Source organism: Penicillium brevicompactum (assembly GCF_028827555.1).
Source record: "Penicillium brevicompactum strain IBT 35665 chromosome Unknown utg000006l_segment0_segment0, whole genome shotgun sequence".
Classification (NCBI taxonomy): Eukaryota; Fungi; Ascomycota; class Eurotiomycetes; order Eurotiales; family Aspergillaceae; genus Penicillium; species Penicillium brevicompactum.
This window is the reverse complement of record NW_026623209.1, coordinates 2,591,491-2,612,165: the sequence shown is the minus strand read 5'-3', so window position 1 is coordinate 2,612,165 and position 20,675 is coordinate 2,591,491. Positions and strand designations below refer to the sequence as shown.

Below are 20,675 nucleotides of genomic sequence, written 5' to 3'. Positions count from 1 at the left end.
ATCCATGGAAACTTGCTACGAGAAATCAGTAGAGCAGGCAATTATGGGGCATCAATTGCAGAAAAAGAGCATGAATCGTGATATTTCATCTTTGCAAGCCATAAACAACCTCAAAACATTAATCATAATAAACACAACACCAAGAAAAAGATAGCGGTAGGGGAATCAAGCCAACCCAAAATCCAAACAAGAAAAACAAGAATCAAGCTTCGTCGTCCACAACACAGAGAAACTAAGCACCACCACGACCCATTCTCTCAATGGAACCCATAATCCCTCGACCAGGAGTAGGCATGGCAATTCCAGACTTCCCACCACTGTTACCACGCGAGTGCGCAGGAGCACCGAATCGAGGAATTCTCTTCTCAGCAGTAGCAGGGGGACGAATATTTCCAGAGCCAGAGCGAGGAATGCTGCGACGGAAGTCATCAGGAGTCACGTCGCGAGACAACCGGGTTTCCTCAGCTGGACCATGAGAAGAAGCAACGGATGCTTCGCGCTCGCGCTGAGGCGCGGGTTGGGGCGCGGGCTGGTTTTGCTGCATTGCTAGCCACTCGTCAACGGCTGCGACAAGCTCGCCCTTCTCTGCGCGTTCGACCTCGAGGTCTGAGCGGATACGCGCGGTTTCTTCTTTAAGGGAGGCCATTTCACCTTCCAGACCCTGGATATGGGCCTCCATGACACGCTTTTCGGCTTCGTGCTCTTCATGCTCGCGAGCGGAGAGACTGGGGTTGGAAGCGACCATCGGATCAGATTGGGCGTTGTCACGCTCTTGGCGGAGGTGCTCCATCTCTTCACGGGCGGCAGTGAGTTTCTTCTCGGACTCTCGGAGACGTTTCTCCCAGCGGTGCTCATAGCTCTTCTTCAGGGCAGCAACCTTGGTTTCGTGTTTGCCCTTGTAGAGTGTGTGCAGTTCCCGAGCCACCTTTTCAACAGCATCCTGAACTTCTCGTGCGGTATCCTCAGCCGAAGCAGAAGCAGAGCGACTGTTGGTAGACGGTACAGAAGCACGTGCGGCAGAAAGTCGGCTCTCGAGCTCTACAACTCTCTGTTCCAATTTTTCTTTGCCCTTGTCGGCTTCTTCAGCCCTTTGCAAGAGACCCTCACGTTCGCGTTCTCCGTCAGTCAATTGAGATTGTACAGACAGCAGAACGGTCTCCATTTCCTTGCCTCGACGGCCCCATTCAGCTTGCTCGATCTCCAGCTCCTCCTTCAGAGCAGCTTCGTTGCGCAGCTCTTCCAGAGCTTCACCGACACGTCTCTCGGAGTCAACAACCGCCTGCTTCAAGCTGGCAACCTCGGCATCTTTCCCACTGAGAGTAGCCCTCAGTGAAGAAATTTCCGACATGAAGCCAGACTTGAGCGATTCTAGCTCACGCGGAGTAACGGTAGGGATAGATCGAGGAGTGGGAGCAGGCGGGATATCAAAGTCCAAAAGGGATGACATTTTCCCGGGCGAGCGCATGGATTGTCTGGTAGGCCGCATGGGCGAGCGCCGCGGGGAGAAGCGAGCATTCTGCATGGACTGACGAGGGTGGAAGTTCATGGAATCGGAGAAATCTAGCAAATTGCCAGACTCAACCGGGTTCATCATCTCCCGAGGACCTCTAGGCCTTGGGGTGGGTGATCCTGTAGGCGAGTTTTCTTCGAGTTGGACGCTTGTTCTGTAAGACCTACGGCCAGTTCCTGGGGTTGTCGGATCGAGACTGTGCCGATGTCCCCCGGCTGAGCTTCGCATAGACTTCATCGGGGACTGGGATCGAAGCTTCGCAAATGTGGTCATGTCCGGTACGGCGGAGAAGGTACTCAAGCAAGTGTCATCCATGGAGTCATCGACCATCAAGACTTCGTTTGATCCGTGCGCTTGGGTGGCGTTCTCTTTGTCGCCGTCTTCATGCAGCACTGTACTCATGCCCTCGTTGTGCCTATCTTCCATAAGACTGTTTCCGATGACTGAACGGTCCTGTGCAGCACCCGTTGAAAGCAGGCTCTGATCTTGAATCATACTAGAATCTCCCGCGTCGACGTGAATTCTTGGCGGCTCCGGTCTGCTGATCATGCCTTTCTTGTGACTTGCGTGGATTTGCATACTTTCTTCTTGGTCCTGAGGAGTTTGATCGTAAGATCTCTTGCGGGGGGTTGCGGCGGACGGGCGCTGGCCATTGAGACCCAGGGAGATCCGTGAGATCCGACGTGGCTTGTGAAGATCTAGTGTATGCTCCTTGGGGCTTGGCTGGGAAGCTGGAGCAGATACCGGTGCTGGCGCAGGAGACGAGTAACGACGCTCTTCCTGGGGTGTTGATTGCTTCTCATTTGGCTTGGGAGAACCAAAGCTCTGCTTCTTTGGACTTGGGCGGAGGGGAAAAGGCACTGGGGCAGGTGAAGAGTGATGAGAATCTTCCAATGGTTCTGGCTGTGGGACATGTTGTTCCAATTGCTCCTCTGCCTCTGGGTTCTCGGGCTGGAAGGGCGAGCCCGGCGACTCAGCACGGGGAGAGCCAGGAGCTATCGGCGAGCCTTCCCGCGCATCAAGTGGCTGCGGAGATTGTGAATGCGCGACTGGAGCCCTGTACGAGTAACGGAAAGGTGAGCTCTCCGGCTCAGGTGATGGCTTCGCCTCGAATACAGGCGATTGATTCTGCGTCTCACGCAACTGATCGAAATCAACAGTCTCTTCCTGTGCGTCAGGTCGGAACGGTGAGCTCGCTGGCTCCTCAAGCGCCAATCGTTTCTCAATACCAGGTGACAAAGGCTCCACCTCACGCAACTCCTGGAAATTCACAGTCTCTTCTCTTGCATCAGGGCGGAATGGTGAGCTCGCCGGCTCGGGTGAAGGCTGCGCCTCAAACACAGGCGATTGATTCTGCATCTCGCGCAGTTTATCAAAGTCGACAGTCTCCTCCCGAGCATCAGGGCGGAACGGTGAGCTCTCCGGCTCGGGCGAAGCCTGCGCCTCAAATACAGGGGACTGATTCTGCACCTCGCGCAACTGATCGAAATCCACCGTCTCTTCCCTCGCATGCGGGCGGAATGGAGAACTCTGCGGACTCTCCTCCTCCAACTGATGGAATTCCGGACGTGCCAAAGGCGACGATTGCTCTTCCTGCGGGTTATGGAATTGCGCCGTCTCATCAGCCGCATGGGGTCGGAACGGAGAACTCATCGGCTCCTCCAAAGCAAGCCGCCTATCCAACCCCGGTGACATCGCATGCACCTCGCGTAGCCTCTGGTAGTCCACGGTGTCATCCGCGACATTTGGGCGAAACGGCGAACTTGCGGGATCTTCTTCTTCAAGAGGATCTAATTGCGGGTATGCTTGTGAAGTCTGTCGCATTTGACGCATTCTCTGAAAATCGACTGTTTCTTCGCGTGCCTCGTACTGGAACGGTGAGCTGGCGCCGGCTTGATATGAGCTGGCATCGTTGAAGTCATGGTCATCGTGGTTCTCGTGGTCGTTCTCGTAGGCAGGTTCATTATGGTAGTTTTCGTTTTCGTTTTCGTTGTCATTTTCGTCGTAGGCGTGGGGGGAAGACATTGCGCGATTTGTCCACTCTCTCTTGAGAGGGCTGAGAGGGGCGGGGTTTTCTGACGGTGCGTCCAGAGTCTTGTGGAGGAAGGGCGAGGAGTTCGCCATTTGCGATTGCGCGCGCGCTTCTGGTAGGATGATGAGAGGGGGGAGAGTGGGTTTGTCATATTGGTTGATGAAGATGGAGGATTGTGTGTATGCGATTGTATTTACACTCGCCTAGCCTCGAGTATAAGTACCCAGTTGTTCCGAAGGCAGAGTTTGTGTATATCGTCGAGTTGCCGTGCGGACGTTGCTAAGTAAACAAAGCTAAGCCCGATTAGGAAAGGTGCATCCAAACTATCGTGCAACGACTATAAGGATTGCTGTACGACGTTCGCAAGGGACTGGATTATTTGATGATACCTTCTGAATGAGAATTTTGAGATATTTGCTAGGACAACTGTATTTCTAAACAAACCCAAACGCCGTGCAAATGCCATGCAAATTCCAGACATATGCCCAATGTAATGACGCCCAACGCTAGATCAAGCTAACAACTCTTTTTTGTACAAAATTCCCTGCCCCCCAATATGGGTGAGTCAGAGCAAAGAATATACACGTGTCTTAAGAAAATTTCTATAACCGCATGACCTCATTGTGGAACAGCGGTCTGTTCATGTGAATCGCCATCGTTGACGATGATATGAACAACATCGTTATGTGGCTGCTCTGGAACAGCAACATAATCAAAAGGTGGTGCAGGCTGCACGCAAGCTGAAGAATGGCGGTTTTGCTGAATGAACCACAGTTGCAAAGCGCCGATCACAGCAACGAGGGTACTGCCCCACCAGGCGAGAGCAGTGCAGCCAACTCTTGATCCATAACTGTACAAAAAACCAGCAATTGGAGGGGCAAGAGTGCGAGAAACTGCCCCAGCAGACGCAGCTAATCCATTGATCTTGCCCATGACCGAGTCTGAAGGGCTAGCCTGCTTGATGAGGATCAAGAGCACGGGATAGTCGATGATAGAGAGGATGTTGCGGGTGATCAGGCAGGTATATATCCCGCCGTAGACAAATTGGCTAGGCAAGAAAGCCAGGAATGGGACCATGAAGTAGGCAATTGGATGCAGAACTGTGACGATGACGAAAAGTCGCCAGATTCCGAGGTAGTGTGCCAATGCGGGGAAGATGATGCTTTGGATGACAATTGCGATGATACCATCAGTGGACATGATGACACCCACTGTTCTAGTCGACAGTCCAACTCCGCCTGATATATCAAAAACCGAAGATGGCGAGCCTGTTCCATTCTTGTCCTGCAAGAAAATAGGCAATAGATGGTCGTATGTCATTGAGTGGTAGGTGAAGATAGTCAATGCCAACACAAGCATGATGACCTTCCACGTGAAAGCCTTCGGCTTGGGTAGTTGTTTCCAAGAAGGTGATGATCCATCGGCCTGCACAGTCCAATTTTCATCCTGGTGAAGATGGACCTGGTTGAAGGTGCCGTAAGACTCCGCCCGAAGGTCCACAGCGGCATTGGCAGTAGCACCTGAAGTGACGAGCAGAGGCTGTTCAGCTGCATGATCGAAGTATCCATGGGCCGGATTGGCCTGCATGTCCGGATGAGTCTCCTGCAAGAACAGCCAGCTCCCAATAATACTAAAGAGGAGCAAAACCGAGCAGACAAGGTTGGGCAAAAGGAAAGGAAACTTTCCAAAGAGACCATCCACGGGGAACAAAGAGGGATAGTTATCAGCAGGCTTTGCAAGGAGGCCACCAATAGCTAGTATGTCGAGTTAGTAAAGAAGCTAAACAATGTTCCACTTGAGAATGATATACATACCAGGACCAATAATGGACCCAATCGACCAAACAAAAGGCATGATAGTGTAAGCTCGAGCTGAAAAATCTCAAAATGAGTATGAATCACAGATACAAGACAATTGAAACTCACGTTCATGCTCTGGCCGCTTAACAAGCTCACCAACCATAGTCTGAATGACTCCGATATTACCATTCAGAGCACCCCCGAGAGCGCGACCAATGAGCGCAACCCAAAAGTTCGGTGCCAGTCCAACCAAAAGTAAAGACAGCATGGTACCAACACACCCCGAGAGCAGGATGGGTTTGCGACCTACACGGTCCGAAAGCCCGCCCCAGAACATACCGGTAAGAGCCTCGGCGAGCGAGAAGGCCGAGATCAGAATACCGGCGTAGAAAGAGGCATTTTCATCATCCACATGGAAGTCTTTGACCATCACCCATGAGTATGGGAAGATGGAGGTCAAGGCGATTGGCTCTGCGACTCGACATATTGCTATTTTGCGTTAGTGGATGGCGGATGACACGGGACGAAGAGAGAGATTGAGAGAGAAAGAGTGCGAAAGAGTACTAAGTACTACATACCGAGAAGAAAGAGTTGAACGGTAGGAAAACTGTCGTCGGACGACTGGAATCTCTGTGAGGTTAACGCCATAGTCCTTGAGAAGTAGCTATGATCTTACGACAATCCCTAGAGACCTAGTGGCAACTACCACTGCAATGCCGTGTAAACCGAGATCACAAATACAGTAGGAAGATTGAAGATATGAAAGAGGGGAAGAAGTTGGACATGAACCTTAATGAGGCCGGTCCAAGTTTTTTTTCGGGGCCAAGAACGGGTCGGATGCAAAAACTTACCTTATCCGTCCCTCAACCCTTGAACGAGCATTCCCATGCTTAGCAGGGCAATATGATTCGGATTATAGAGACGGAAACAATTAAGGGGCAATTTGTCTACTCCATTGTTCTCATCTTCTAATTATGAAATGCAAAAAATAGTTACTCCGTATTCTATGTTCATTAATGCAATGGTGCGACGTGCTGGGTCAGGCACCGGGTAAAACTTTTTAATGTGGCAAACGCACGGGGAGCTTGTAGCACGGAGCAAGCAAGTCTCATCCTTTGCTGGATGCATATACTCCATCAGGATGGCCTATCATACTGCATACAGCTTAAATACAATGCATTAGATAATGTATTCCAGTCAAACAATATGTACTGAGTACATCGGACAAGTCGGTCTTCCGTCCCCACTCGAGCGTTGGCCGAGTTTCTTAAACGCGGACTGACCAATCACAGGGCACAGACTCCGCGTGGATGGAGACACTAGCCCAAAGTCAAAGACCCGCAACTGCAGGACGATGGGGCCAAGGCCGGAAGTAGCTGATTCTCACGTGTTACTTCTGACTTCAGGACTCAGTGGAAATTCTGAAATGGGAATGAACAGTCTGTTGAGACGATCTGATTTCTATGACAGTAAAATGAGGCTAGTCCACAGAAGCGAAACAAATAGAAAAATGCCATCGAACCCCATAGCCCCCTGCGCCGGCTAATCCACTGCTATGCGGTCCGGATTGTATTTAGACAAACGAAAAGGTCAAAAAGCAAAATAGACAGTGTGAATGAATGGATAAGTATCAGGTGGCCTCCCGATGTGTGGGTGAACTGGTGATCTCGACGGAGCGAGTCTCGAGTTCTTTGGGAAGGCTGCCTGCACCCTCGTGTGCCTCTGTACGGGTTTCAATGATAGGTTGTGTTTCGTGGGTCTCTGAAGTCGGCTGATGTACTGACGGGGTAGCACTGGAAGACCCTTCAGCCGGGGGCTTGTTCGAGGTATCCTCGACGTGCTCTGCAGATTCATCGCCTTTCTCCTCGTCGCCAATTACAGCGGCGAGACTGCGGAAGTTGAACAATGGTTCGGAGTTGTTATTGCCGTCCGCGGTGTGACCAGTACGATCATCGGGGGTGGTCTCCGTGAGGGAGGAAAAAGATGAAGATGCACTGGAAACTTGTCGGAGTTGGGATTGTCGCGAGGGCTCGGGGTGGTCAGGCAGCGTCGCTGCGGATGCAGGGTCGAGGCTGTTGGAATCCAAATTCTCAGTCGATGGCGCACGATCGACTCCCTTGCCCTTGCCAGCAGTAGCAAGTTCTTCTCCAACGGGGTCCTCGCCAATGACAGAGGATGAGCTACTCGTCACCTTGCCTAGACTAGGCTCGCCAGGGACATCCAAAGCTGAGGTACTGGCATTGTTGCTGTACAATCCAGTCTTTCGAGCTACTTTATCTGCCCTCTTGGCCTCTTTCTCCTTCTCTTTCTCCCTCTTCTTGGCCTCTTTCCGCGCCTCTTTCTCCTCTCGCCTGAGGCGCTCGTCTTCACTAGCCAAACTAAGTCGAATGGCTTCCATCATCATCATCTCCTCAAGATCATCGATGCGATTACGCCTTGAGCTGGAGCGCGGAGCTGCCAAATTACCAGAACCTTCCTCGGCAGAAGCAGAATCCGTATCTTGCGCAGCCGCCCGAGTGTGCGTGCGATCGGGACCGGCACGCTCGGTCAAGAAAGCCAACGCATTGAGAGCGGGCGACACGGTCCGGCCGCTGTGCCCTTCCCCGCCGGTGGCTCTGCGCATCCCGCGACGTCCGATGCCAAAGCCTCGTGAGTCACTACCCGATGCAGGGTTAATAAGATAAGCCGCGGTGTGCAGGGCCGTGGCTGCCGCAGACCGACGAGCCGCGTGGGCGCGGGCATTTGACAGCTTGGTGGCCCAATCGGGCCGGATTTTATCTGTCGTGACTACGGTAGGATCGGTGGCAGATAATGACGTGGCACGGCGACGACCGGGCGTAACAGTGGGCAGACCCAGGGAGGAGGTGGAGGATACGGGGGAGGTGAAGTTGGGCGAGAGTCGGGCACTGGGGTCAGCCGCATATGTCAGGCCTCGACGGAAGGTGGGTGGCGCATAAGTCACTCCGAATTCGGGCTGGACACAGAAGGGACAAGCGGAAGGCTCGGAGACTAGTTGCGATTCCGTTGCTTCCGCTTGCTCGCCTTCAGCTGGAGGGGCGTTCGCATTGGGCTCTGCGTGCTCTGGGACATGGGGGTCGGGACGCTTAATTTGTACGAAACATTCGGAACAGATTGGTTGATCACAGCACCGGGTGCGGTTCAGGTACGGCGGATAGTAGAGGAAGCAGATCGGACATTCCGCCGCGTCTTTGTACAAGTTGACTTCGATGGGCTGTCCATTTACGAATGGATCCTTGGGAAGCTGCAGTTCCCGCGGTGATAAGTCCGTCTGTGAACCATGCTTAGAGGAGGTAAGGCCTGCGAGCGTCTTCGCTCTAGTTCGGAAAAGCGGTGATGTTGATGTCCCAGAAGCGATAGGAGATGAGGAGGGGAGCGATTGAGGGGGATTTGACGCTTGGGAGGCATCTGAGTTCAAAGATTGTGATCTGGACCCGATGGGCACTGTGAGATGCTGAATATTTGTCGCATCGAGAGGGGGTCTGTCGCCCGACCGAGGTAGTTTGTACTCTAGTTCGGGTGGAATTTCATCGGGCGGGGGGGATGGGCATCCCTCGCGCGGCCGCCATCAGCTGGTGCTCGGCCCATGACTCCGAGAAGTCATCCAGGCCGCGCCAGAAGGGAGCCAAACGACGTTCAATCTACTTTGTCAGTCGGGCGCATCCTGGGTAAAGGGAACGTTAAGGGGTGTACCTACCATCAACTGCCGGACGACCGGTTTGCTGTAGTCCTCTGTCCCGACGTAGACACCCTGTGTGACCAGATAGCCTCCATCGACATGCTCCTCTTTCATGCTGCGTTCTCTCTCCTTCAGACGAGCGACCCGTTCCTTCTCCTGGCGTCGAGCCTCTCGCTCCTGTTTTGTCTCCCGCCTGTGTTCCGGCGCTGCCGCATCGCGATCATGACTACTGCCGAGGCCGAGGATGGAGAGATCCGGGCGACTGCCTCTAGCGGTCCGGGAGCCATGGTAAGGGCGACTGGCGGCATCGGAGCCCCCCGGCGACAATTGCTGGCTGCGGCGGCGCGAGGGAACTGCGGAGCGGGATTCCTTGGTTTGGGAGTTTCCCATGTTGCGAGTATAGATGAGGGGGTCCGGTTATCGCGGATAACAGGAAGCGGAGGAGAACCCCCTTGGGGGTATAGAGGGGGAATGCAGAAAATGAAGGAAACTAAAGCGAGGAAGACATAGGAAAGTTTAAGAGTGGAGGAAGAGGCAAGGAGCGGGGGTTGTGATCTGTCCGGAGTGACTGGGGAAGTGAGATCGGTGAGGGAAAACCGTGAGGCCGAGACTCTCAAACGGATGTGGCGGATCCTTATGTAAATACAAACATCTCGCCCTCTCTATTACTAAATTCGACTTATATCGAACTAGATCTTAATCTGGTCTATTTTATCTTCTTCTTCACCTCTTATTGGATCAGCTGGCCTTGCGGATTCACGATTCACATCTTGACAGTGCCTTGGTATCCACCTATGCATGCCCAGAATAACCTATACGTAGCAAACCGGTTAGGGGTAGGCAGAACCGTTACTACTTCACCGATATAATAAGGTCAAATCACATAGGCAGATAGACACTCCAAGGCTTATACAACGTGGACGCATTTCAGTGAAGGATGATCCATCGTCATCATCAAGTCATGCCAGGGAAAGCAGCCATCTGGGCTTTCTCCACTCTTCCCATCCGGGACTTGCGAGCGATGATCTCAATCCGGTTTTGACGTAGGAGTCCGTTAATTTCACGATAGGGCTGACCTGAAGTATTATTAATGGTCTCTGGATATGGGAATAGGCTAGTCGAAATTGGCAATTTGAAACAGCATCGAGACATTGTAGATTATTCAGGGCTGAACATATGCCTCGGCTTGGGTCCAGGCTCGGGCTCAGCTACATGTGGCCGTCATACTCCGTATAGGCCTACTTCGTATCAGGAAAACACTCTTTACTTTCTCTATTTGTGGTCATCACGAGACCTGCAGGTCATCAATACTTCGGACTTCCTATGGAGTACTCGGTACTTCCATTGGCAACTTCTCTTGGCTCTCCACACGGCCCCACAAAGGCATCAAAGTCAACGTACTATACTCCGTAGGTACTATATGCATTCACGCAATGCTATCTCATAATGTCCGATATTTTGGTTTCAAGGGTGAATTTTCTCAGGTGATGATCAGGCATCTGATCTCCAGGGCTATATCTATAGATGTTGGCAGGATGACATCCTGTTTCAACCAATGTGTGGCTGTATACTCTGTTCCCGAGTATAAAAATGAGGCGAAGCAACCTGGAAAGATCAGATGGCTAGGTATACTATCGATAAAGAGCTGAAAAAAGAGCTGAAAAAAGAGCTGAAAAAAGAGCTGAAAAAGGATATGAAAAAAGACCCTTCGAAAACATCTAAAAAGGACCTGAGTACGTGGTGTTGTAGAAGATGGGCCAATGAAGCATGCCTCGTGCTCTCTCGCTCTCTCTTCTCTACTTCCCTCCCCATATTAGGATTGCTAGCAAATGACTGAAGCCTTCATCAACTTGCCAGAAGCTAGCAATCTGATATGTATAGACATTTGAGGATGCTCAAGAACCATGGTACCCCACTTCTGCAGTCAGTACCTGGGAAGAAGTAGCTTATGACTATCGCCGCACGCTTACCCTTTTTGTGTCGGCCTTCGGCATATCGGAAGAACTTTTTCAGTGCCATGATCGAGCAGTGAGGCCCAGAGATATCAAAGCTGTGTGGTCAATTTCGTCAGCACCTTGAGAAGCTTACACCTGAGAACTTCTCAGGTTCCAATTGATAATTCATATCAGCATGCAGCGGGTTAATTAATAACCTGATTGGGAATCCGTCTAGTTCGTATCGCGCTGAGCCCATTTGACCAGGGTTAGTAACAAAAAGGATGCATTCCTCGGGGTTAGCTTTTCAACAATACACAAAGGGAGCCCGAGTGACTGCCTAGATCATCAAAACGCACCTAACTGCGTGGCATACTCGCTAAACACCTGTTGTTCGTTGAGTCGTGGACTTAGAAAGTGGTCAATGAAGTCGCGTCTCCACTCGTCCTCGTACCAACAGGTGTAAAGGGCTTTGCTGTACTCCCAGTAGTCCGGATACCACCCCGATTGTTCCCAATCCACGAGTGCAAGGACTCGAGTCGGCTTGGTAATGGAGACCAGGATATTTTCACGGTGAAGGTCGGCATGAGTGAATTTGATCACTCCGTCATCAGGTAAAATATATTGGTAGGGGTCGATGAATTTCATCGAAGGAGGCAAAAATCGCTGCGGTAAAGTAGAAAACCAGTCAATGAAGTCTTTGATCGTGGAAAAAGGCTTGGTTTTTGGCATAAATTCAAACGTATTGTCCGGAGGATGCTGGCGGCTTAGCGAGCCTAAACCAGAACTGTTAGCTGCTGATGAGACCACCCTTGGTCGTGACGAGCATACCAATGAATTGATCGGAGGGGTTTTGTTCAAGTTGGCGTAGACGTGTGATTATGCGACACAAATCACTGCGAAGAGAGGACTTGTCCTCGCCATCAAACTCATTCCATGCGTTGTGAAGCGTTTGTCCCTGGATATGCTCCATGTAGATAAAGACTTCTCCACCGTCGACTCGCCAGCCATAGACTTCGGGAACTGGAACCTCGTCGCCGAAAGTCCGCTTGATGAACCAAAGACATTGCGCTTCTCGGATCGTGGCCTCACGGCCATACTTGACGAAGATTTTGGATTCGTCGAAGATGACACCCAGAGGCCGAACCCCTCTGCGTTTACCTGTTGCCAGAGCTCTCACTTGTGCTGGTGTCGGGAGGTCTCTACTGGGGTCTTTGGCGAAGAAGGAAGAGTCAAGGAAGTTCATCTCCTGCATCGACTCGTCAGGAAGGTCTCTCGCAGTTGCCGGGATTTTCAAGATTGTGGCTTAAGGTTCCTCCTGTGGTGGGCCGGGATGAGGGTTTTCCATCGCTGTGATGGTGTCTGGAATATCACTTTGGGGTGTCATACAAGTCCGGGGTACGAAGTAAATATGGTGAAGGTTGCTGACGCATCCAGGGTGGCAGCCCTGGGGACAAGGCACCAAGGCACCAAGGCCAACATGATCGGCAACTCCACCAAAAGGCGGTGGCACAAAGTACATAATTTTTGCCAAAAAAAAAGAAAGCTTCGATTGAAACGTTATATTATGCATCTTTGATAGCCTTCTCTTGCCGTGACAAAGGACTTATCCGGCAATGACTGAAGCTACCGAATCAATCAGACTACACATCTGTCCTTTCACCCCAGACATCCTTCCGTCTGTGCTTCCAGCATCGGTTCGCAACTTGGCCACGGACGTCTCCTTCCACGAAATCGCTACATTTCCAGAGAACAATTACGGATACGTCACGCTACCGAAAATGGAAGCCGAAAAAATCAAGAAGAAGTTGAACGGGGCCATGCTCAAGGGAAAGAAGTTCAAAGTCGAGGCCGCTCGCCCGCAAAAAAGACATCTTGAACTAGAAGACCCGGTGCCTGAAACCGATGGCTCTAAGCAGAAGTCCAAGAAATCCAAAAAATCCAAAAACGAAGAGCCAGAGGATGGCGTGGTGGAGGGCTTCGAGTTGCCAGAAGGCCGCAAAGTAAAGAGAGGCTGGACAGAATCCAACGACGCCAAGCAGGAAAGACGCAAGTCGGAAAAGAAGGAAAAGAAAGACAAGGAAGCAAAATTGCAGCCCAAGTCCAAGTACACCGACAAGTCCGAGTGCCTGTTCCGAGCAACAATCCCACCCAACCGAGCAGCCGACGCAGCAGCCGACGATAAGAAAGCCAAAAAGAAGAAGACGAAAGATAACGTGGTCCACGAGTTTACCAAACTCACCACCCAGCCGAGTTTCTTACGTACCACCCAAGAAAGCGTACCGCCTACGGCTACATTCGAAGAAGGGAAGGGCTGGGTTGATGCCGAGGGAAACTTGAAAGAGGCAGCCAACGAGAAGATCAAAAAAGATAATAAACTGCCTGGCCAGGTCGCAGGTGCCAAGGAAAAGCACCGAGCCACCAAGTCTGCAGACAAGAAGAAGCGCTCTCGCAAGGAACCGACCCCCGAGGAGTCTTCGGAATCTGAGGATTATACTTCGTCCAGTGGATCGTCTGCCGAAGAAAGTAGCGATACGGATAGCGAGGAGGAACAACCTGAAAAATCATCAGCTTCTTCCGATTCTGAAGAAGAAGAAGAAGAAGAAGTCAAGCCGCAAGCTGCTCAAGAGGCAACAACAAAATCCTCAGATACCAGCGAATCCGAATCCGAAGCCCAAGCCGAAGCCCAAGCCGAGCCAACCAAGGCAGACTCCGAAGAGCCAACCCCGGAGACCCCTGCGACGGAGGACCTACCCGCCAAGGAGGTTCATCCGCTAGAAGCTCTTTTCAAGCGTGCAGCGCCCACAGCGTCCGAAGAGCAGCCAAAGACAGAGCCCGAGGCTGGATTCAGCTTCTTTGGCAATGACATTGAATCTGAGGATGAGCAGTCTGAGCCGCAGCCACCTTTCACACCTTTCACCAAAAATGACCTGCAAAACCGTGGCCAGCGCAGTGCGGCTCCTACACCCGACACTGCTGCTGCCACCCGCCATACCAAGTGGAATGAGGAAGAGGACTCGGATGAGGCTTCGATTGACAGCCCCGTGAAGGCTCGCACCAGTGACGACAATGAAGAAACCGAATTCGCCAAGTGGTTCTGGGAGAACCGGGGAGACAACAACCGCGCATGGAAGAAGAGGAGACGTGATGCTGCCAAGGAGCAGAGACAGAGAGACAACCGAAAGAAGGGCATCAAGGGCAGGTCCTAACTGTAAAAGCGATATCTGTATCTATTCTACACATAACTAGCCTTTGTGGCCGTATAGCACAACAATACCATGTAATTTCAAACTCAGTGTCAACAAGCTTATCAATAGAACATATTCCCTTCAAATGATAAACTTATTGTTACGATTAGTTTCTTATGCAACCCCGGTCTTCTCACTGCATATCCAGTCAATGCATATACAGGTCATGTGACCTTATCCTCGTCATCAAAGCCACGCAAAGCGAGTCCATCGCAACGCCAACCACACCCAATATGCCACCAGGACGGAGCTCGCGCGGCATTCAGCTGCTGCTGCTTCTACTGACATTCCTATCACTCTCATCATTAACCCTAGCCGCGAGTGAGTGGACCACCAAATGACCTCCCGCGGTCGCATACTAATATCATTAGCACCGACCTCCTTCTGCAAATGCACCTGCTTCTCCAATAGCACCATCATTCCACTCGACCCCGGAAAGTCAGAATCGAGCATCGACCACCTCCTCCACTTCTACGAGCGCGACGCCAGCACCGAGCTCGAGCATACGGACGAATACATCAAGCGCGCGCAGAAATACCGATCGCTGAGCTGCAACGACTGCAATCGCAAGTTCTGTTTGGACTACGAGCTGCCGACGTGCAAGGGCGCGAAAGAGGAGAACGTCAACACGACTTGTTTCCGTATGTGGACTTGAAATGGAGGGACGAGATACGGGCGCTAATAAGACCAGAACGAGACTCGAAGAAAGACGAAGCGGTCATTTTTATTTTTATCTTTGTTACGGGGGGACTGTTGGCTTGGGCGGCTTGTAAGCCGTGGATTGAGCGATACGCCGAGGTAGGTTCCTCTTGCAGGGCTATGAGGATTGGACTTGGACTGACAACGCACTGCGTACAGGCTGCGCGAGAACGCAGATCGTACATGCCCGTTGCCGAAGATCGAATGTGAAAACATACGAGTGGAATTGCTTGAAAATATACCCCAGATAATTGTTATGGAGTCTAAACCCGACATTTGCAATCTATGCCATTGTGCCGTTATCAACATCAAGATCGCCATTGTAGGGGGTCAATGATGACATTAAGAACTTGCGATCGGCGCCGACGAGAGATAACCAATGGCCGCAGCCGGCAGATCGATAGACACTGATTTAGGCACAAAGTCTTGAATAATTGCGGAATGGATAAGCGAGTTCGGGTTCAGGGGCTTAGGCTACGCCGAGAGGGTTTCCAATAAGAAACGATCGTGGACAGATCTATTGGCCCTAATGCGCTTAGTTTGGACAGATCATATTAATTTCGCCCCCACCTGAAACAAGATATGAGAGTTTGTACGAGTACGGGAGTATGTGTCTGAGTATGAACGTGTTTGCCGTGAGCAAACTGGATCGGAGAGGAATGTGAGATGAGGGACCGCAAACGTCAGAGACATTTGGATCATTTGGAATGATAAAAGAACTAAAAAAACACCAGCAGAAAGCAGACAGCAAACGAATAGAAATTTCCTGGATCGAAGTGGATAAACCAACTGAAAACCTGCATCAGGAAATTAACGGTCCGCATCAGTCTCTCTAGTGTTTTCTGTTTTTTTCTCTCCGATATATCTACTTCTTCCCGCTTTAATTTCTCTTTGATTTATTAAGGATCACATCTGAGTGCTCATATACTGGTGGCGTCAATAAATATTGAATCTACTCCGTCCATCTTATACAATGGCCATCTTCGATTCGGAGAAGCGCCCACGAGGCCTGCGTGTCCCATCCCTTACAGCAATGAAGTCCTCTGCGGCCGCCAAATCGCAATTCTCCTTCCACAGCAAGAAATCCACTGAATCCGTGCCCTCCGAAGAGTCACAAGTCAAGGCAGCCCCTCCACCACCACCAAAGCCAGCACCACCCCCCAACAAGGAACTACCCATTCCCCCTCAGGATCTACCAGCCATTCCTGCCCCCTCCCAACTCACCGAAAACCCCTACTTCCCCTCCATCCGCGATGCCCAAGAGCGGCGTCCAATCCAACGGGTCCCTGTCCCCGCGCCAGCGCCAGCGCCAGCCCAAGCTCCCGCTCCCGCTCCCGCAAAGGCCCCCTCGCCCCGCGCAACCGGACTGCGTAACAAGGCATCGCAGCCCGATCTGCGCGTCCAGGAGCCCACCCCACCAATGACGCTGCCCCCAGCGCCCCAGTACCCGACCCCCCAGCCCTCGCCTCAGCCCGCAGCGCAAGAGCCCCAAGAAGTGCGCGAAGTCCAGGACGAACCTAGTCCTCAGCCTGAAGACTTCATTCCTACCCCGGACAGCGCCGAGCCGAATGAGATTCCATCTGCGCGCTCAGAGGATACTTCGCCCTATGTCGCACCGGACTTTGAGCCCGTGGCGCCGAGCCTGAACAAGACCCATTTGACCTGTTATCAGGAGCATCGGGCTATGCCGATTGCGCAGAACAAATGGTGTCCGATGCCTTGCATGACGTGCAATAAGTTCGATACGGAGATCAGACACCGATGTGTGTTCTGTTGCTTGCGCGTTTGTGAGGGGTGTTATCAGATGTTGCAGAAGTGCAAGAACCGGTCTGTGGAGGAGCTTGTTGATCGGATTGCGTGAGATTTGACGTGATTTTTTGAAATCAATCCGAGTATGTCTTTGCATGGTTTTTTTTGATATTCTGTTGCGTTTATTAGTTATCTTGTTTTATGATACCAAGGGCCTCATGTATATTATGGTTTTAACCAGAGGGCCGGAGTTGCATGTTTATAATGAATAATACCTTTTCGGTTCGCTTCGCAATCCATGCATTTGACGTTGGGAAAGGCTCATGTTTCAATCGTGATCTTCCTCCGTAAGCCCAGGACACCCTTGCAGCTCTTCCTCCGTCTCGTAAGCATATTTACACCAGAAACAATACCGATGTTCCTCGCGCAGGTACATCACCAGCTTGTGTAGCCGTTCACTGGGCGCAAGGGCATTGAACGCATCAAGCTCTTCATCTTCATCGTCAAGCTCGATCTCCAGTGCCGACGTCTGGTGATCAACTTGTCCAAGAGCTTTCTTGTCGTCCCGCTCCAGCGTCGGATCATCGTATTCAGGTAACTTCGCCCTCGGGAAAAATGATGACGGCAACGAAGTCTGCATAGCATGACGCGCTTGCCGATCACTATCATGCTTTTCGCGCTCCCGAACAAGACCCCGATAGAGAACATTGATCTGTGACGTGAGCTTGACCGGTTTGCTCTTGGCTTTTGGCTCGTCTTCCTTGGACTTGCTGTCATCCTCAGCCTTGGTCTGGTCCGACCCTTCCCCCGCATCCAGTCGCTCGGCAACTTTTTGCGCGGCGCGCACTTGCGCCTCGGTCCGTTTCGTCTCGCGCTCCTCGCGCACCCGATCCCGGTACGTTCCTTCCTCATGTTTGATCTTTTTCGAAGCTTCCTCGGCCTCCTCGCGGATTTTGCGCTTCTTCTCGCTGTCGAGGCCTATTCCGCCGCGGTTTTCTTTGAAGATGAGGTTCAGTGGCTCGGCACGTGATTTGGAGGAGTCGTTTTCGGAATCGCTCGCGTTGCGCTTGCCAAGTGCTTCACCGGGCTTGAAGCCTAGCTTGGCCATCATCTGGAAACCCTTGCTCGCTGGGTTGAGGGTGCTTGTTGCGAGAGCTTCATCGCGACGGGCAGCTTCCTGGGCTGCGCGCTCGGATTTGGAGAGGGTTCGGCCTCGGGCTTCGGCCTATTCGGGTACATACGTTAGTTTTCAACTTATCGAGTCAGGCAATGAATGATGTAGGGCGCTGTGGTACCTCTCGTTGCTCGCGGCGCTTCTTTTGTGTAAAGGTCTCCTTTTGAGGAGCCTCCTCAATGACCATATTCATGTAGTCATCGTCGTCCGACATGGTGCCAAGAATAGCGTGGAATGGTCTAGACAAGGTCGTGCAGCAGCTAGAGGGGAAGCGGTGTTGGGGCCGAAAGCGGACAAGAAAAAAAAGGGCCGAATTTGGGTTTTGCGGGGAAATAATTGCCGCCCTTTTTTATAGTTCTCTATGCTTTAGATAAACAGCATGCAGGCACCGCTCAGTTGAATCAATTCGGCCGTAGCCCTTCATAATTCTTAAGTATTGACTGTGATGCTTAGTTGCGTTACCAATAGAGCTTGACTGAAAAATTTGTAAGGGTATCAGTATCTGTTTAGTTTCTGTTTAGCTTCTATTATCAGAACCCTTATTTGCTGAACCTTTTGTCGGATAAAAGAGGTAGATTATTACTAACGTGTAGCCATTACCCCAGCACCCACGTCATGCCTGATTCTCGCAGTATCTACGGCTGAGAAATACCACGATGGCCTCAACATTCTGAACAATCCAGATAGCCAATGGGGGAACACATCTCAATACCAGGCGGAATCACCCCAAGAGCCCATCCGGATACTATCGTGTACTGTAATTCTCAGAATCGACGCCTTCAGCAAATAGATTCTTACGCGGTAAAGATTACCGGGAAAGTCTCTCTAATAGTCGGTTGCTATACACCATATCTGTTTGTTCTACGTGTATTGTATTAGACTTAGTATGAAGGATATACATTTAGCCTAGCTCTTCAAGAGTGGTATCGCCTTTAGAATAATACCAGGTTAGAGTTTAGATTAGTTCCGATATATAAGAGGACCCCAGGGAGAGCCTAGGGGTAAGTAAGAATTAATCGCCTCTAATGTTCAACCTCGAGATCAATTGCTTAGGAGAATCCACTGATTCATCAGTCTGCGCTGACGTAAAGTATGCTGGCTCTTCAGCTGATCCTAGGGGGAAGGGCGAGCCAACCAATCTTTGACTTGGCTCCGTATTGTGGTAGAGAGTTTGATCTTTTCTTGGTATCTCTCTAAGGGCAATAGACATACATGCACTCAGCACCAATCAGTACCGGTCGGTTTAAACACCTTCAACCACATTCAATCCTTGCATCAGTTATGCAAGCAAGGAGCCCCGGAGCGTGCCGTCGGTTCCCGGCAATTTGGTTCCCCATATGTACTACGACATGCTATGCTACAGTAGGATCATGGAATGGCAGAGCTACATTGACAGAAAAGTGCGGACACGGTTCTCGAAGACATAGGATAAGCGGAGTCCTGTGCATACCACTAGCCACAGTCGACATACATGTGATATATATCTCGGTATAATTCTAGAGGAATCCATGCCAAATAAACGAGTTGAACCCTTGCGAGTAAATAAGCAAGTCAAGCTATATCCCAATCGGCCTTGATTCAACCTTGGAAACCTAAGCTCATAGCCCCTGCAAAGCTTTGCAACAGATCCATCTCGCCTCATCCCCCATCACCTCCACTATATGGATGTCGATTCTGCCGCCGCCGCCTGCCTCTCAGCAAACTTGACGCAGTAATCGCTATCTGCAAACTCGATAACATCCCGTAGCAAAGTCCCCTCCTCATTAAAGGTAAGTACGACCATGTACTCATTCTCATAAAGGCCACATGCCGCCTCAGCATAGCTCGCAAGGTGCATGACGACCTTTCGCAGGCGCTCATCCACGATGGGCACGGCGCCGGGCATGAGGGCGAGGTTGAAATTCTTCATCTGCGCCGTGAGTGTCTTGAAGAAGGCCCGAAGCTGCCCGTTGTTTAGCGGTGCAAAGCCAAGCGAGCGCGGCGCGGGACGCGTGACACATTCCTCGGTGCGGTGTGAGACCATCGCGTCTGGAGTGAAGTCATTCATTGTGCTAAGCCATCGGTGGGCACTCACAATGAGCTGCTCTCGGAGGTTGGGACCTGTCGTTTGATTGAGCGTCATTGGGTCAAGGCAAGGATGGTAATGAGGATGAGAACGAGGACTGTAGGAGTAGGCAAGTAGTAGCTGGTCGATGGGATGGGGAATCTGCTGAAGTAGTAAGGGGACGATGCCATTAAATATAACGAGCCTGAGGTGCTTTTCTGCCGTGTCAAGGCAAGAGTGTAGGGGAGACAGTGTGCATATGTTTAGAGTTTGGAGTAAATGGATGGATGCATCCTGTGGTAAGTATGAGACATTCAGAGGAACTTTCTAAGCGGCCAAGATAGCGACTTCGGTACGGCACCTGGGCAGGTTCCAGTGCTGAACCAGCCCTTTCGATTTTGCCGTGTTTTGAGCATTCGACCATAGAAAATTTAAAGAAAATTCAATTGAAAGCTTGGTATTTGGGGGCTGATTCCACTCTTATTCACGCAGAAGACTTCATTTCTCTCAAGTTCTCTGAACCGACCGTTTAATCATTATAAAATCTGTAGTTATCGATACTTTGATGTCTACAAAGTAGGTACTCTATACTCTGTGACGAATTGGTCCCATATATTGCGAGCGCAGTTCCAAGAACCGGTCTGGGAATCCTGGTCTTTTGCCCTGCAGTGCGGCAGTGGGATAGGTTTGGAATGCGCCCCAGATCCGCCCCACATAACACCGTAGATCGCTTACCTTACCGCACGATGATCCGGGGATCCCTGACACCTGCCGGGGCGGAACCTCAAC

General features: G+C 51.3%; 9 protein-coding genes across 9 annotated transcripts; 3 read left to right on the top strand and 6 right to left on the bottom strand.

The window, feature by feature from the left end:
• Positions 1 to 232: 232 nt before the first annotated feature.
• N7506_009191 (uncharacterized protein) lies at positions 233 to 3,634 on the bottom strand (the record flags this gene model as incomplete). The annotated part of the gene is made up of 1 exon (XM_056958484.1): positions 233 to 3,634. One exon carries the CDS (start codon positions 3,632 to 3,634, stop codon positions 233 to 235), a length of 3,402 nt encoding a protein of 1,133 aa, XP_056807874.1.
• A 526-nt stretch (positions 3,635 to 4,160) lies between these two features.
• N7506_009190 (MFS transporter) lies at positions 4,161 to 5,989 on the bottom strand (the record flags this gene model as incomplete). The annotated part of the gene is made up of 4 exons (XM_056958483.1): positions 4,161 to 5,296; positions 5,357 to 5,413; positions 5,468 to 5,830; positions 5,920 to 5,989. 4 exons carry the CDS (start codon positions 5,987 to 5,989, stop codon positions 4,161 to 4,163), a joined length of 1,626 nt encoding a protein of 541 aa, XP_056807873.1.
• A 982-nt stretch (positions 5,990 to 6,971) lies between these two features.
• sip5 (Sip5p) lies at positions 6,972 to 9,428 on the bottom strand (the record flags this gene model as incomplete). The annotated part of the gene is made up of 3 exons (XM_056958482.1): positions 6,972 to 8,841; positions 8,918 to 9,000; positions 9,057 to 9,428. 3 exons carry the CDS (start codon positions 9,426 to 9,428, stop codon positions 6,972 to 6,974), a joined length of 2,325 nt encoding a protein of 774 aa, XP_056807872.1.
• A 1,892-nt stretch (positions 9,429 to 11,320) lies between these two features.
• Positions 11,321 to 12,227, bottom strand: N7506_009188 (uncharacterized protein; the record flags this gene model as incomplete). The annotated part of the gene is made up of 2 exons (XM_056958481.1): positions 11,321 to 11,748; positions 11,804 to 12,227. The coding sequence occupies 2 exons, from the start codon at positions 12,225 to 12,227 to the stop codon at positions 11,321 to 11,323; spliced, it is 852 nt and encodes a 283-aa protein (XP_056807871.1).
• A 361-nt stretch (positions 12,228 to 12,588) lies between these two features.
• On the top strand, positions 12,589 to 14,181 carry N7506_009187 (uncharacterized protein; the record flags this gene model as incomplete). Its single annotated transcript, XM_056958480.1, has 1 exon — positions 12,589 to 14,181. The coding sequence occupies one exon, from the start codon at positions 12,589 to 12,591 to the stop codon at positions 14,179 to 14,181; it is 1,593 nt and encodes a 530-aa protein (XP_056807870.1).
• Positions 14,182 to 14,453: 272 nt separating this feature from the next.
• On the top strand, positions 14,454 to 15,129 carry N7506_009186 (uncharacterized protein; the record flags this gene model as incomplete). Its single annotated transcript, XM_056958479.1, has 4 exons — positions 14,454 to 14,541; positions 14,592 to 14,861; positions 14,912 to 15,018; positions 15,079 to 15,129. 4 exons carry the CDS (start codon positions 14,454 to 14,456, stop codon positions 15,127 to 15,129), a joined length of 516 nt encoding a protein of 171 aa, XP_056807869.1.
• Positions 15,130 to 15,892: 763 nt separating this feature from the next.
• On the top strand, positions 15,893 to 16,780 carry N7506_009185 (uncharacterized protein; the record flags this gene model as incomplete). Its single annotated transcript, XM_056958478.1, has 1 exon — positions 15,893 to 16,780. The coding sequence occupies one exon, from the start codon at positions 15,893 to 15,895 to the stop codon at positions 16,778 to 16,780; it is 888 nt and encodes a 295-aa protein (XP_056807868.1).
• Positions 16,781 to 16,996: 216 nt separating this feature from the next.
• N7506_009184 (putative G-patch domain protein) lies at positions 16,997 to 18,056 on the bottom strand (the record flags this gene model as incomplete). The annotated part of the gene is made up of 2 exons (XM_056958477.1): positions 16,997 to 17,893; positions 17,964 to 18,056. 2 exons carry the CDS (start codon positions 18,054 to 18,056, stop codon positions 16,997 to 16,999), a joined length of 990 nt encoding a protein of 329 aa, XP_056807867.1.
• A 1,443-nt stretch (positions 18,057 to 19,499) lies between these two features.
• N7506_009183 (uncharacterized protein) lies at positions 19,500 to 19,964 on the bottom strand (the record flags this gene model as incomplete). The annotated part of the gene is made up of 1 exon (XM_056958476.1): positions 19,500 to 19,964. One exon carries the CDS (start codon positions 19,962 to 19,964, stop codon positions 19,500 to 19,502), a length of 465 nt encoding a protein of 154 aa, XP_056807866.1.
• Positions 19,965 to 20,675: the final 711 nt, after the last annotated feature.